The 17,062-nt window shown below is 38.1% G+C and overlaps 1 protein-coding gene across 3 annotated transcripts in view; it reads left to right on the plus strand.

Annotated features, from left to right (window-relative positions):
* Positions 1-13,399, plus strand: part of LOC126186300 (germinal-center associated nuclear protein) — a 304,544-nt gene extending 291,145 nt beyond the window's left edge. Inside the window, exons 27-29 of one of the 3 annotated variants that reach the window (XR_007537424.1) lie at positions 3,541-3,607; positions 4,080-4,892; positions 12,122-13,399. Coding sequence is in view for 2 of the 3 variants with exons in the window: in XM_049928199.1 (XP_049784156.1) it covers positions 3,541-3,596 (56 nt within the window). In the remaining variant the exon portion in view is untranslated. Of the gene's footprint in view, positions 1-3,540; positions 3,612-4,079; positions 4,893-12,121 lie in introns of all 3 variants that reach the window. The other 2 variants (XM_049928199.1, XM_049928198.1) reach the window with 2 other exon arrangements.
* Positions 13,400-17,062: the final 3,663 nt, after the last annotated feature.

Consider the following 17,062-nt stretch of genomic DNA (forward strand, 5'->3'; position numbering starts at 1 on the left):
ACCTTCACATGGTTCTGTCCAAGATTTCTGATAATCCTCTTCCTGGCTCTGTCCTATAGTCTGACATTGATAAGTACATTTGCGTATTTGATCCTTCCCACCACCTCCTGCTTCAATGTATTTCACAATTAAAATTGAGAAAATACAGCAACAATAATTTGGCCACAGAACTGCAACTGTTACACTCTGGTGCCAGAACGTTACACTCTGGTGCCAGAACACTAAGAATACATCTTAAGATTTCTTGGTGTTTCATTAATGCTGATATCAGTTTCTGTGTTACATGTTTCTACACATGATGCTAGTGAGAGATATGAATGCTATCAAGCTATATTGTTTTTCTTAAATTTAAGTACTTTGTTGAGATTAGAATGAGATGCTTCAACATGTGAGAGAAGAAAAATGTACATATTGTCCAGTTTAGAAATTGTAATTACAAAAAGGGAGTAAGCAAGGCTGGAAAAATACTGACTGCTACAAGAATTACAAGAAGGCAATAAACAAGACTGGAAAAATACTGATGATGCTTCAACTTCTGGAGCCAAAGCCTTGTTTTGACATTAATAAGAAAGAGAGAGAGAATCATGAAGAAGAAAAGTGTGATAAATGAGAGGAGGAGGAGAAATTGAGGGAGAGTCACAAGAGGAGAAACAGAATAGTGTGACAGTTTCCAGAGGAATACAGTATTCTCTATAATTTGTTCACTTTTGTTTGTTTATGGGCTCAATACATCAGAATGAACAGGCATCAGAGGTCTCTGGGATAACCATGTTCATGCTTTCAGTGTTACTAACATATGTGACAAAATAAGGTGGTGAATCAATGAGAGCCTCAATACTGTGGTTGTTGAATGTGATTTATTGATTCCTAGCATTGTGTTTTGAGTATTTGGAGATTACATTCATTTCAATTTAAACAAATTATTGAAGCATATAATATATCTGTAGGTCTGTTTAAAATCAATCATTGCTACAAATGAAGAACAAACACAGTCGCCAGTTCTTAAGTTGTCAGCATTGTATGATGGAGGTGGCACATGCTCACACTGCTCCTACCTCCTCCCTCTGGCAGTCTGTGCAGAAGATTGGAGTGAATGTCGTGTGCTTCCTGCAACTTTCCTTGAAATATGAAAAATAGTTAATTAGTATGCCTTTGTGGCAGATTTAGCCATGTGATACTGACAAAACAGAGATAAAGTAATGATTAAAGGTATAGTGATTCATTATTTCATGGAAGACTATCAGGTGTAATTATATACTTCTCTATCAGTTTTTTACTGTTTTTAATGGCACTGTTGTCGCTTGTACCAGTAAATATATAATTTTATAGTGACTGGCTTCAGGCACAGCATATTCAAAGCATGCGTTTCATGTTCTCTTATATAAATTAAAGATATTGCTACAACAAACAATGTAAAATCCAGGATGGAATAATGACAATATTATGAAAAGGATAGTTGCTACTCACCATATAGTGGAGAGGCTGAGTCACAGAAGACTGGCAAACAAAGCTTTTGGCCAAACGAACCTTCATCAGAATAGACAACAAGCATGCGCGCGCGCGCGTGCACACACACACACACACACACACACACACACACACACACACACACACACACATCTCCGTTATATGGTTTTGATTTACCTGCATGTTGGTAGCCAGGAAATGCAACATCTGATCTGGCTGCCTATTTGTTCTAGCTCATTTAGCCTTACCCAGGGTGCACGTGTAATACCCGAAGTGCACATTGTAGTATTCCACAATGGACACAAGCTAGTTTACAGCCTGCAACCAGGTACTGGCCCTAACAACTTTCAGAGGCTGCCTTCCAAGGAAACATGAAAGCATCTGTGACATATGACACAGCCTGGAGAGAAGGGATGATATATAAATTATTAAAAACAATCTGATGCCGAAAAACTGTAACTCTCATCAACACCACAATAAATAATAGATATTTGTACCTTCGATTGGGAGAAAATGTGAGTAAGGAGAGGAAATTAAGTAATGGTCTACCACAGCACTCCGTCTTAGCCCCCTTATTGTTCAATCTATACATCTCCGATCTACCCAATACCAGGTCAACAAAATTCTGTTATGCACACGATATCACTCTTGCTTGTTGAACCAAGGATCTTGGATGAACGGAGACAATCCTGACAGAAGATCTAGCCATTATGAGCGCCTATTTAAACGCAGTGCAAGTAAACCTGAAATACATACATTCCATCTGACAACCAAACAAGCTCAGAATGAAACTTAACGAAAACACTCTTTGCCATAACAAGTACCCTAAGTACCTTAGTGTCACCATTGACGACACCCTTTCATAAAGAAAACATCTTGAAAGTACTGCTGCCAACATAAAAACTCATAACAATATTATTCAAAAATTGTGTGGAATGGCATGGTAAGCTTCAGCAGAAACCTTCCACACGTCATCCATTGCGCTGGTCTTCTCAAAATCCGAGTGTTGTGCCCCAGTGTGACTAAACAGCTGCCACATCAACTTGATCGACGTCCAGCTGAATCAGTTAATAACACCGACTTATTGGTTCCCTCTGCTGAGCAACATCTATCCACTAGCAACCTGGAGAAGTGAGGCCTTGCTTAGGGAATACGTGCTACAGCAGAACCTGGGATTACCCATACAGGAAGACATAACCAAGTTTACAATGAAATAGACTCGGTTCAAGAAACCCACGTTTCCGGCAAGCAGAAGAGCTAGATGCCAGTAATACTGGGATGAAAGACCTGTGGAATCAGAGTTATCAACTTATTGAAAATCCTGAAGAGTGTGAATGGTTCGAAAAATATAATTGTGATACTGCTGGAACAGAACTTGACAGGAAAGTGTGGGTCAAAATAAACAGAGCTCTCAGTGGGCATGGTCAATAGGCAGACTCTTTTTACAAATGGGGTTCTACAGACTCTCCAGTTTATGACTGTGGGGCTCTGAAACAAGACAATCAAGCACATTACAGATTAATGCCTCTAGCGTTACTACCATGGGAGTTGGAGTGACCTCATGAAAGTTGATGATACGGCTCTTATATGGATTAGGAACCTAGATATTGACATGTAATTAGTTTTATACCTAGTTTTGTATTTTCATATTCCTGTTATATATAGTATTGCTAATGTTATATACCTGTAATTTCAAACTGCATCTGAGCCATACAAATAAATAAAAATAAAAATCTGTTATATGGTGAGTGGCAACTATCCTTTTCATAATATTGTCAAAAATATTGCTACAAATAGTTGAAGCCTTACAGTGGTGAAACATTAATGGATACTAAGACCGAGCTAAGGAAAATTTTCCTTATAGTTGGTTATGTCCAATAATATTCTTTTCTTTATTTGAAAAACACCAGCCTTTTTGTATAATTTTGTGTATGGCCTTGAAGATGTAATTTAATGTACCCTTGAACAATTAAGAGGAGAGGACTGAAAAGTGGCTCACTGAATCATTAGAAAAGGACAAGACAGGAGAGGAAAACAGGAAATTTAATTGATAATTGTAATTATCTGTTTCAGAGAATTTTATACTTGAGCACCAGGGAAGAAAGAAATTAAAAATAGATGAGCTGTAACAGCTTTAAAAGTACGTAAGTATTTAAAACATATTTATATATGATGATATAATGTTTAAAGCTGAATCAATTTTTGTTGTTGTCATGTTTAATGTTTTGCCCTACAAAAAGGGAAAAAGGATACGAACTACTCGCTTCATTTACAATTTTATGTTCCATGTTGAAAGATTGAAGTAATGATACCTCTGTATTAATTACATTTCTCTTTGTATTGGTGAAGAGTTTATATCACGGATTGCTTAATATTTGCCTCTCTCTTTTCTCTCATCAGATCATTTTTAGTTGAAAATATTGCCATAAAAATTATACACTAATCCTTTTAATTATTGCCACATTTCAAACTCTGCATATAATTTCACAAGTATGGCAGCTAATGCTTCAAGAGAAACTATGTTAATTAATAACAAATATAGATTATTATTATTATGACAGATTAATTTTGAATATTTAAACTGGAACCAGTGTCACCTTACAATTTTCCAGGGTGCCTTACTGCCTCACCAGTACAGCTGCCCTGGGTATAATTCAATGAAATTTTCCTACCTTTCTGACTCTTTAATTGGTATAAGGGATGTACCTTTCCATAGGAGACAAATTATCACTGACAAAAATATGATTGCACAGAAGACTAGAATAAAGGAAACATCAGCTTCAACAATGGCATTAAAGCTGCTGCTTCTCTACAGCACTGTTAACTTTATCCAAAATGGTACCATTTCTGCCAGGTTGGGTGTAGGAAGCTGAGAGGACAATGTGTTTTTGTTATTCAGTTTGCTATATTGTCACCACTGTGAAAGCTGTATATTGTGGCAATCAATAACGGATGAAAATTACAGCCGTAACAGTGTTGAGAAACATGGATCTGCATGTTCACTCTTCAATATGCATAACATGGACAATACGACACTAATTTTAAGTTAATGGTGATTCATCAAGCAGAGGCCACAAATAAATGTGCAATATGGAGAAAATTTGAGGTTACAGAAGTGAATCTTCATGTGTGGTATCAGGTGAAGAATATATTAAAGAATATGAGTTATGTATGACAAAATTTCAGGTTACTAAAGCATAGAATGTTTCATGAATTGGTGCAGCAGGTTGTTCAGTATATGCAAGATAAACACAACACAGTCTTCCCACGTACTTGAGAAATTCTCCAAGTGAACATATTGAACACGAGGAAGAATTTTCCAACTGCATGCATCAGCAGCAAATTCCAGTGACATTTGATAAAACCAGGCTTGCAAATCAGCATCATGTAATCAATCTCACGTCAACACTGGCAATGCTCATCAGGTGCCTGTTTACTTTGATGTATTACGATGACGGTGGTGGTGGTGGTGGTGGTGGTGATGGTGATGATGATGGTGGTGATGATGATAGCGATAGCAAGCAAAAAACAGTGAAAATAAAAATTAATGTAAAGCACTTCATTTTGTTTATTCTTGTATTATCAAAATATAGACATCAATGAATGGCATCAGTTTAGAATAGATATAGTGATAACTTTCTAGGCTGGTATCTTATATCAATAAAGCAGTTTGTAAGTATGATTAGCTAGAATAAGAAAAAATTTTCTCAAGTAGCCTATTTAAAAGGGGTGGGGAGTCGTCTTACATTCAGAGACATCTTATAATCAGGTAAATATGGTATTCAGAAATCATAAGCATCATCTGATCACACACAACCCAAATTCATTAGAGATCAGCCCATCCCATATAAAATAATCCATTTTTCACTTTCTCCATGGTTGTTTCTACTCAAATCACTTTTATTCCTTGGAAAACTACACCTAAGCTAATAGTTTCTCACATTAACGTTCAGAATTCTTTGTTAGACTCATTGCTACAGTTGTTGTTACAAGAGACACTCAAGGTTGACAAAGTACATCCTGATCAGTGTAGCAATCTGTCAAAAATTTTCTGTCAAACTTTCATTTTCTTTGATGCATCAAGGAGATAATATGCAATCTTCCTCAACTATTATTCCTGTTAGTCATTTATTTCCACCCTGGTTAGTCTGAATCTATGGATTTCACTAATAATCACAACAATGCTGATCATTTGCACACCCAATCAACCACATAACAAACAGCGATTGGCATTCACCCATTTGGGTTTATTTGGGTCAGCTCATAGAGCCTTATCCTCTTTTGTCAGTGGGAAAATTTTTTATTTCTAGATGCATTCAAAAATCAACTTATGATTCATTTAGAAATCAAATTGGAATGTGTTCAAAAATGTTCTAAAACCATCTGAGATGGTTTTCAGAATCATATAAACAATTGATAGACCAGCATGTGCTGGATGCTAGGCACTTTGTGAAACAAGGCTTTTTTCTTCAAGAATATGAATTTGACGCCCCCTGGAACTGCCACACAGGACAGATTACCCCCCCCCCCCCCTCGCTGCTATAGCCATGCCTGAGAATATCAGTTCAATTTTTAAAGACAATTATCCAACAAAATTCAAAGATTCCTTTGGTGTAGACAGATGTGGGCTGCTGCAACAGCTTTAAAAGTGCTTCATGCATTTTGAATTACAGGTGTCCCATATGTGTTTTAAGGCATTCAAACAGGTTATCACTGAGTGTGAGATCTGGAATATGAGGACAGTGCACTAATAGCTCCTGACATAATACTGCCAGTCGCATTACATTCCTATCTTCTGAATGAAGTGTGGGATCAAGTTTACACTCCACATACATTGTTATGCATTATGTGATAACATGAGCTTTATACCACCACCATCTCTGTGACTAGCCAAGGTGATACATGCTGAGATAAATAAAAGGCATATTCAGAGGAACTTTCAGTGAGATGAATGTTGTTTAATATGAAAGTGACTAAAGAGTCAGCAGCAGGATTGTGTCTTGTTAAACCAGAATTCTCTGTCACCTTAACCTCCTTTTAGTTTCACGCATTTGTTTAGGAAACCCCTTGGCTGAAATGTTCATTTTTATTCTGAAGAGCAACAATGTGGGAACAGGCGTGATCTTGGAACAGGCGTGATCATTCTCGTGAAACAATAAAGTACATACAAGGTGTTTCAGCTATGGTACTTTTTTTCTGTAACTTAAAAAATAATAAGTGAAAGGAATATTTATGTAGATTAGTAAGTGTAAGAAAAATTATTATTTCTGCAGGATGCCCATTTTCCTGAATGTACAACATCATAGCTAATGGAGCTCTTTAACAAGAGTATCTCACTACACGAACCACGGCTACTTCATTGACATTGTGTTGGCATTTACCATGTATCAGTAACATGTCATCATACTCCTTGAACGTTTATACCATGTCAGTATCCATGGCAGACCAAACCTCATTTGAAACTTCCTGGCAGATTAAAACTGTGTGCCGGACCGAGACTCGAACTCGGGGCCTTTGCCTTTCACGGGCTAGTGCTCTACCAACTGAGCTACCCAAGCACGACTCACGCCCCGTCCTCACAGCTTTACTTCTGCCAGTACCTCATCTCCTACCTTCCAAACTTTACAGAAGCTCTCCTGCGAACCTTGCAGAACTAGCACTCCTGAAAGAAAGGATATCTTTGTCATTCTGGAAACATCCCCGAGGCTGTGGCTATGCCATGTCTCCGCAATATCCTTCTGCACTGGCAGAAGTATGCTGTGAGGATGGGGCATGATTTGTGCTTGGGTAGCTCAGTTGGTAGAGCACTTCCCCGTGAAAGGCAAAGGTCCCGAGTTTGAGTCTCAGTACGGCACACAGTTTTAATCTGCCAGGAAGTTTCATATCAGCGCACACTCCACTGCAGAATGAAAATCTCATTCTACAAACCTCATTTGTTTATGCATTGTGAATGGCCTTGGATATGCCAGTGCAAGGACACATTCTGCAAAGCAACTGAACATGATTTCAAACAGTGCGTTGAGGAAGCTTGTCACTCCATGATGCAGCACTTTACATCTCATACGCAGATTACTGAGAAGGGACGTTGAGTAGTGCAGTTAGGAGAAAGAGCGCTTGTTGGGACACCTCAAGTAGCTCAGTTCTTCGTAAGTAGATTAATTACAATGATTCCAGTTTTAGAAAATTGTCTTCTTCCACAGACATTCTGTAAATGATTTTGCAAGTGCCTTTTCTGTAAGTTTTTTTTTCAAGTTTTAATCATTTCTGTTGATACACCATTATCCATTCCTTTCTTCATTCCTCAAATGGGTTTCCACACCTCATTACTTCCATTGTTACCTATCTTGGTTCTGATTCATCTCTTCAACTATACTAACATCTAAAAGAATCTTGGTATGTCTGCACAATTTTTGTTCTGTTATTAGCTGTTGTACCACCTTAACTGCTGAAGTTTGATGTTTACTCAGTGTATGTTTCTGCTTTGTTTTTGCTTAATACTCTTGTCATTTTAAGTTCTCTCTCTTAATCATTTTAATTGACCATTTTCAGTTTCTCTTAAAACCATTTACAAATAATTTTATTTGCCTCACCATATTCTGCCATGATCCTACTATTGTCTGCTTATATTCCCTTAAATGGTTGCATTCTTCCATTTGCATTCTTCTGTTCTTTTCTTTCGCTTTTGTCGTATTTGAAACATCTATCGCTGTTGCCACAAGTATCTTTCTTAAATAACTGCTGCTTTTGCCTCTGTCCATATAATCCAAGATGCTTATGTGGTTGGTTAATTTTTCTGTTATACTTCCTCATTATCATAATCTGCATTTCTGACTTCTTGTTTGATATGTTTTTTCCTTAAATCTTTATGTTTTCTTCTCAGGTTCTTACTAGTTACATTACATTAATACTTGTATCATAGATCATGAATATGACCTTTCATAATGATGTGGAACATGTCAGTTTGATGTAAGTTTTCTTTACACTTTTTTGTACAATTACTACTACATCACAAAAATTCATCTGTTGAATTGAAGGAGTTGTCATTCAGAAATTCATTTCATTTATTTTATTTTTTAATGCTGATTTGTTATTGTCATACTTTTAATACTACACTCCTGGAAATGGAAAAAAGAACACATTGACACCGGTGTGTCAGACCCACCATACTTGCTCCGGACACTGCGAGAGGGCTGTACAAGCAATGATCATACGCACGGCACAGCGGACACACCAGGAACCGCGGTGTTGGCCGTCGAATGACGCTAGCTGCGCAGCATTTGTGCACCGCCGCCGTCAGTGTCAGCCAGTTTGCCGTGGCATACGGAGCTCCATCGCAGTCTTTAACACTGGTAGCATGCCGCGACAGCGTGGACGTGAACCGTATGTGCAGTTGACGGACTTTGAGCGAGGGCGTATAGTGGGCATGCGGGAGGCCAGGTGGACGTACCGCCGAATTGCTCAACACGTGGGGCGTGAGGTCTCCACAGTACATCGATGTTGTCGCCAGTGGTCGGCGGAAGGTGCACGTGCCCGTCGACCTGGGACCGGACCGCAGCGACGCACGGATGCACGCCAAGACCGTAGGATCCTATGCAGTGCCGTAGGGGACCGCACCGCCACTTCCCAGCAAGTTAGGGACACTGTTGCTCCTGGGGTATAGGCGAGGACCATTCGCAACCGTCTCCATGAAGCTGGGCTACGGTCCCGCACACCGTTAGGCCGTCTTCCGCTCACGCCCCAACATCGTGCAGCCCGCCTCCAGTGGTGTCGCGACAGGCGTGAATGGAGGGACGAATGGAGACGTGTCGTCTTCAGCGATGAGAGTCGCTTCTGCCTTGGTGCCAATGATGGTCGTATGCGTGTTTGGCGCCGTGCAGGTGAGCGCCACAATCAGGACTGCATACGACCCAGGCACACAGGGCCAACACCCGGCATCATGGTGTGGGGAGCGATCTCCTACACTGGCCGTACACCACTGGTGATCGTCGAGGGGACACTGAATAGTGCACGGTACATCCAAACCGTCATCGAACCCATCGTTCTACCATTCCTAGACCGGCAAGGGAACTTGCTGTTCCAACAATACAATGCACGTCCGCATGTATCCTGTGCCACCCAACGTGCTCTAGAAGGTGTAAGTCAACTACCCTGGCCAGCAAGATCTCCGGATCTGTCCCCCATTGAGCATGTTTGGGACTGGATGAAGCGTCGTCTCACGCGGTCTGCACGTCCAGCATGAACGCTGGTCCAACTGAGGCGCCAGGTGGAAATGGCATGGCAAGCCGTTCCACAGGACTACATCCAGCATATCTACGATCGTCTCCATGGGAGAATAGCAGCCTGCATTGCTGCGAAAGGTGGATATACACTTTACTAGTGCCGACATTGTGCATGCTCTGTTGCCTGTGTCTATGTGCCTGTGGTTCTGTCAGTGTGATCATGTGATGTATCTGACCCCAGGAATGTGTCAATAAAGTTTCCCCTTCCTGGGACAATGAATTCACGGTGTTCTTATTTCAATTTCCAGGAGTGTATTTGTAAGCGAACAAAGATTTTTGTGGCAGCATAATTTGTCCCTTTATGTGCCAAAGTAAGATTTAACCCACAATAGTAAAGATCATCCTTTCTTATAGTGTTGTATATATGCACTTTGCTATTATATTTGAAATGGGATGGGTTATTAATAACAGATTTCATAAGTGAATATACGTATTGTGAAGGTACTGTGAATATCCAAGGTCCTTAAATAAATATCTGTAAGGTTATCTTGGGTGGGCTCCAGCTATTATTCTGATTACATGCTTTTGTGCAATGAATACTTTCTCCCATAGTGATAAATTACCCCAAAATATGTACCACACAAAAGTAGGTACAGAAGGTAATTTAGTGATATGTTTATCTCCAAAATTTGCAATAATAGCACAAGTAGCTGATCCTAAACGTTTCAGCAGATCATCAGTGTAAGAAAGGAGAGGCACACAGCAGTCAATTGCAATTCCATTAGTTTTTATTATGTTTGCAAATATAGATTTTGACTGTAAATAGCCATCTTCAGTACCAGCTAATTATAGTGGCTCCCACAGTTTCTCATGGATTCCAAATCCCAATGTATCTCAGCATTTTTCCATTCATCCTTTCTGGCCTGGTCTTTGATTTACCATTTTTGCTTTCATTGGCCCAACTTCTCTGCCATTAAAATTATTGTATGTAGTGTAATCACCTGAATATATTTATGCTTCATATATTTTCATATGTAGGTTCTGTAGTTGCTCAAGTTAAAGAACATGTCTCAATGGTGTTAGTATTTTCTCAAAATTTAATGAGAGTTAATTTGCAGAGAGCCACTTAACAGTTTTCTGAAAGACATTATTTGCAATTTCCTCAGCTAATTCATGTTTGTTGGGTGTAATTGCTGTATTTGTGTCATCAGGAAAAAGAACTAGCTTTGCATTTTCATGAATATTGGGTGACAAGTCATTAAAACATACATTAAGAACAATAAGAGATCCAAGACTTAACCGTATGGGACACCATTCTTGGTGCCTCCCCAGTTGGAGGACTCTGCAGTCTATCTGTATTGTTAATTTCAACCTTCAAGTCAATAATCAGTTGTAATTGTAAATTGGTTTGGAACGGTCCCATAGTGGACATTTTACTTTGTACTTATATGGAAAGAACAGACACCATGATGACCTGCAGCCGTCTAGAACGAAATTAGAATTATATTAATACCTTCAGCTGCTAACGGGCGTTGATATATATCAACGGGGACAGGTGAAAAAGTGTGCCCTGACCGCGACTCGAACCTGGGGTCTCATGCTTATATGGCAGATGCTCTATCCATCTGAGCCACCGAGGGCACAGAGGATAGCGCGACTGCAGGGACTATCTCGCGCATGCTTCCCGTGAGACCCACATTCTCACCTTGTATGTCCACACACTACATTTGTAGTGTTCCACCCCAACCCAACACACTTACTACTTGTGCAAGACATTCTTTCTAAGTCCCGTAAGAGTTCGGGGAATATGTGTGCATCCGCACAGAAGAAGGAGGTTATGGTTGGTGTTGCCAGAACTATATACTTATATGGATATGGTGTCTGTTCTTTCGGACACCATATCCCTATATGCATAAAAATCTTGCATTATCATCTTGTATCGGGATTTGCAGTCATTTACCTGTTTGGTGTGTCATCTGTGAATGCTTATTTATTTGTAATATTTCTTATAATATTGTTTTTACTATAAAAACTAGATCTGAATTTCCTTCTTGATCTGTTCCTCTGTAATAAAACATATGACCCAATTTTAATTCTGTTTGATCATCGCTATTTTGTCACTTTTCTGATAATCTTACTATGTCCAATTCAGTGTTCCACAACTTCCTTTGCAACTCCTAGCTAATAGTGTCACTTATGTCTCCTCAGTTGCACGTCATATTAAAAATCTCAACAACTGAATTATTAATGTAGTCATTTCAGGAAGATGGGTTCTTCAGCACATGTGTGTTTATTCTTTTGATAAGTGTGTGGAGGTTCAAGTGTGGTTAAGGTAAATTTTTCATTTATAAGTTATCTCTGTGAAAATTGTAACATATATAAATTTTCTTTGAATGCAATGGTATTTTCTGAACAGTTTTTTTTTTTCCTTCCAGGTTTGAATGGAAAATGCTGTGCAGTGACGCAAGGGAGGTGTTGTACTTCTCCCCAAGCTTGCAATTAGTATACCACAAAGTAGAGAGCAATGCGTTTTGCATGTGCTGCATTATTCTCACAAAAGGAAGAAACATTATTTTTATATATTTTAGTCTGGCCGACAATTCGTAATACGAACAGTGATATGCAACAGTTCTCTTGTATGGATGTTTTTTCCTCCTTAACACAAAATGAAGATGAACTGTTTTTAGCTTTTGTAATAAAACATTCACTTTTATAATTCTTTTCATTTATTTGTCTTACAAGAGAACTTTATTAAGGATCACTAAACCAATAGTGAAGTTCCAGTGGGGATGTATTGCAACTGTTTTGCTGCTGTCTATTAAGCCACTCTTCAAAACAAATTAAATAATTATGGAAATGTATTTGTAGAGTGGGAGGGCAGTGTGATCAAAAGTGCCAAAAACCTTTTTTTGGGGAGGAGTGAAAATTACATCTGTGGAGCACTGTTGATACAGACATTTTTCTAAAGGGTTCTGAGCAGAAAAATTATCTGGAAACCTTATTTGGATTGAACAATTTGGTCTCAATAATTAACTTTCTAACATGGGTGGATGAAAACAGTAGGACCATAATTGATAATGTTTTATTTGACAAAGCCCCAAGTAAGAAAATAACTGTTTACACAGTGACAAATGCTCTTTCTGATCATTATGCACAATTAATTAGGATAAATAATATAGCGCCTTACAGTATGGATACTCCTCAGTGGAAATCAGTTAGAATAATTGACTCCAGGACAAATGTTTTTGAGAACAGCCTACGGGAGATGACATGGGACGTAATTTATAATGAACCAAATGCTAACATAAAATTTAATATATTCCATTGTAAAAAAACCATGGATCACTGGAGGAATTAAAGTATCGTGTGAACGGAAAAGCGAAATGTATCTTTTTACAAGAACAAGGAGGGATTCTGCAGTGGTTGCACATTACAAAAACTACTCAAAATGACTAAGAAAGGTTATTAAAAAAATCAAAGAACATGCACATAATGTCAGAAATCGGTACTTCCAACAACAGAATTAAGGCTATATGGAATTTAGTGTAATAAGAGACAGAGCATCTAGCCACAGAACACGACAAAATCACTATTAATCTGAGTGGACGGGCTATAAATCATAAGTCACAGGTGGCAAATGCATTTGATAATCATTTCACAAATATAGTAAAAAGCATAGGGACAAACAGTTCAAGAGCAAAATCACAGCAGTATGTTGAAAGTGTAACTTCCACAAAAATTCAGTCATATGAATGTATCACCAACTTCTCCTTCTGAAATTAAGAAAATTATACATTCTCTCAAAAATAAAAAGTCATCTGGTTTTGATGGTGTTTCCACAAGTACTAAAAATTTGTTCCCATGTAATAAGCCCAGTCTTGTGTGATTCGTATAAAGTTTTCCCAGCATACTGAATATTCTATGAGGTTTCGGGATTGCAGCTGCATCTTGTTTAAATTATTGCTACAATATTTCGGCTGGCAAACATCCAGCCATCTTCAGGTAAGTGTATACCACTGGAGATTGCTAGTTCATGGTGTTGGCTTTATAGAAAAAAGTGGCGTGGAATCGCATGCACATTGACTCTCTCAAAATCCGCACCTTCTACAAATACTGCTCCATCTGTGGCATGCAGGCACGTATGTAAAGGTGAAACTACATGTCTGCTGTCTGTCGGAGTGTGCTCTCGCATTGTAGCATTTAACCTACTTTGTTTCTTCGTTGATCGTTTCTTGTCCTCAGTGTCAACGTACTGGCTGAAAAAATAGGTGTTAGATGTGCAACTACTGTCTACTGCAAATGAAGTAGCCAACAGATGCACAGTTGCGTTTCACATTCTTTTACTTTAAGTTTTCACAACCCCCTGATAATACTCAGTTATTTGGCCAGTGCACTATTGTTTAACTTTCCATGAGCATCATTAATAGTTTGCAGTTGAACATCCACATACTGCTACAAGAATTTCCTGTTGAACATCAACGAGCAGTAAAAACCTAACCACAATGTTCACAGTTCTTGGAGAATAAACAGGTATGTATGGAAACAGACAATGTCATTGTTTTTACTCATGGCTTATTAATGTAACACTTATTACACTGTTAAGTTGATGCATTGTTGTCTTCTAACCTACACTGGTTCCTCGTCTGAAACTTGGCCCTGGACTGACTGTCTCGTGACCAAAAATCGGGCCCTTATATATCATCACAATAATAGGTACTGAAACTGCACATTGTTTGAAGTTAAATTTACAGAAATTACAATTATAACTTAACTCATTAAATTAACAGAATACATCGAAAAATTCATTCCTTTTAACAGTTTCTTCTACTACAAGGTTGAGGCCGAATTATTTGTTTAAATGATTAAATTAACACATATAGTTACATAAACAATACTTTTGACAAAACTGTTCATTACTTTGGAATTAATTATGGGCTGGCTTTGCTAACATGTTTTCGATTAGAGCCAGGTAGATACTTTAAGATTACTAGCATTTCATCTTCCAAACATTTATAATTATTACAGACTTTGTATTTTTTTATACATCAGCAATAGAATTTAAGCTACGAAACAATTACTGATTTCACCCTATAATGAAAGATACTAACTAGGATTGGTCAAAATAAATTAGAAAATCAATTACATTAGATCTGACGTTATGTTCTTTAAAACTGAGGGCCAACCTTTCTCTTGTATGAAAATACAGATTATACTCACATATGTTAATAGTAATTTGTTCGAAAATGGAAAAACGAATTTAAGTAGGCAGATGGCAAAACAATAGGGGAAGTAAAAATATCCCAGCTTGCTTCGTCACAGTATCACTAAAAACAAATGTCAGATGTTGCCAGATACGTTATAATGAATAAAATGTTTTCCCTCAGAAGAGATTAAAGAGATGACTGTGTTGCAAGCCATGACCACCAGTTGAATGCCGCTGTCAAAATTTATAAGAATTTGTGCTAGACATATTTCCACAGATTCTTTAATTACTGAATCCCAAAAGGATTTTGCTGGTGTCCAGATTTTTATGGCAGAATAATCCATAGTGTGTCCTGTGGTAATACAGTGCTCTGCTATGACCATCTTACTGGGCTTATTACCACAGAACACTTTATGGATTATTTTGTCATAAAAATCTTGGTCCCAGCAAGATCGTTTTGGGATTCAGTAATTAAAGAATCTGGAAATATGTCCAGCACAGAGTCTTATATATCGTGATGATGGCTTTCAATTGGGCAAGACTTACGGCCCGGTCATATCTTTAATTTCTTCTGAGCGAAAACATTTTATTCATAATGACACATCAGGCGACATCTGATGTTTGTTTTAAGCAATGCAAGTGCGCACTCTGACAGAGGGCAGACATGTAGTTTCACTTTTACGCATGCACCATCATGCCACAGATGGAACATTATTTGCAGAGGTCTCAGATTTTGATAGAGGGCTCTCCTGTGATGTCTGCCAATGCACATGCGTTTCTGCTGTAAATCCAACACTGTGAACTTGCAGTCTCCAGACACTAACATGGGGATGGCTGGACAGTTGCCAGCAGAAATATTGTGGCAAGAAGTCAACAATCCTGAAACCTCATAGAAGCCCAGTCTTATATGAAATATGATGATGTATTCTAGAGTAGTATCTCACCTTAGAGACATTAGTATCCTTAGCAAACCTCACTTTGGGTTTCAGAAGTGTTTCTCTACTGATAATGCCCATTACGATGTTACTCACCAGATTTTCTGAGCACTGGTTGGTATTTTCTGTGACCCCTCTAGGGCTTTTGACTCTGTGAATCACAGTATTCTCCTAAATAAATTTATGTTTTATGGGATTGATGGTATAGCCAACAAGTGGGTAGTGTCATCTCTAACCAAAACAATTTAGAAATTTGTACTTAGTAATTCAAGCAATATAATCCAGGGACATAATTCTGACTGGGAGAAAACATTTATGGAGCTCCCCAAGGTTCTATCTTAGGTCCACTACTGTTCCTCTTATATGTAAATGATCTCCCGTCTAGTATACAATACGCAGAATTAGTTCCTTTTGCACATAACACTAGTATTGTAATCAATCCAAGCACATTTACATAAACAGAAGAAATGGTAAATAAAGTTCTCAAAAGTCTCATTGATTGGTTTTCTGCAAGTGGTCTAATCTTCAATTTTAAAAAGACACAACATATTCAGTTCTGCACGCGTAGAGGTACTACACCAGTGATAAATGTAACACATGGTGATGAAATAATAAGTAGGGTGGAAACTTCAGAATTCTTAGGGGTCAATAGAGATGAGAGTTTAAATTGGAAAAAACACTTTTTGGAATGGAATTCCTAAAACAACTTAGCTCAGCCACATTTGCACTTAGAATCATTGCAAATATTTGGGAAAGACAAATCAGTAAGCTGACTTATTTTGCATATTGTTATTCAATAATGTCATATGGAATAATATTCTGGGCTAACTCATATTTAAGAATGAAAGTCTTCATTGTGCAAAAAGTGCTGTAAGAAATAACATGTGGTGCTCATCCATGATCATCTTGTAGACATCCATTTAAGGAGTTTGGCACTCTGACAACTGCTTCACAGTATATTTATCCTCTCATTAAGCTTGCTGTAAATAATTCACCACAGTTCAAAAGGGACAATGAGGTACATAATTACAGTACCAGAAGGAAAAATGACATTCATTACTCCGCTTTGAAGTCGTCTTCAGCACAAAAATGGATGCATGATGCACCAACAAAAGTTTTTCTTCACTTACCCAGTGATATAAAATGTCTGACAGACAGCGAAGTAAAATTTGGTAATAAACTGACAAAGATTCTTATTGACAACTTCTTCGAATCTGTAGAAGAATTTCTGTTACTGT

The sequence above is a fragment of the Schistocerca cancellata genome, chromosome 1, assembly GCF_023864275.1.
Source record: "Schistocerca cancellata isolate TAMUIC-IGC-003103 chromosome 1, iqSchCanc2.1, whole genome shotgun sequence".
Lineage (NCBI taxonomy): Eukaryota > Metazoa > Arthropoda > Insecta > Orthoptera > Acrididae > Schistocerca > Schistocerca cancellata.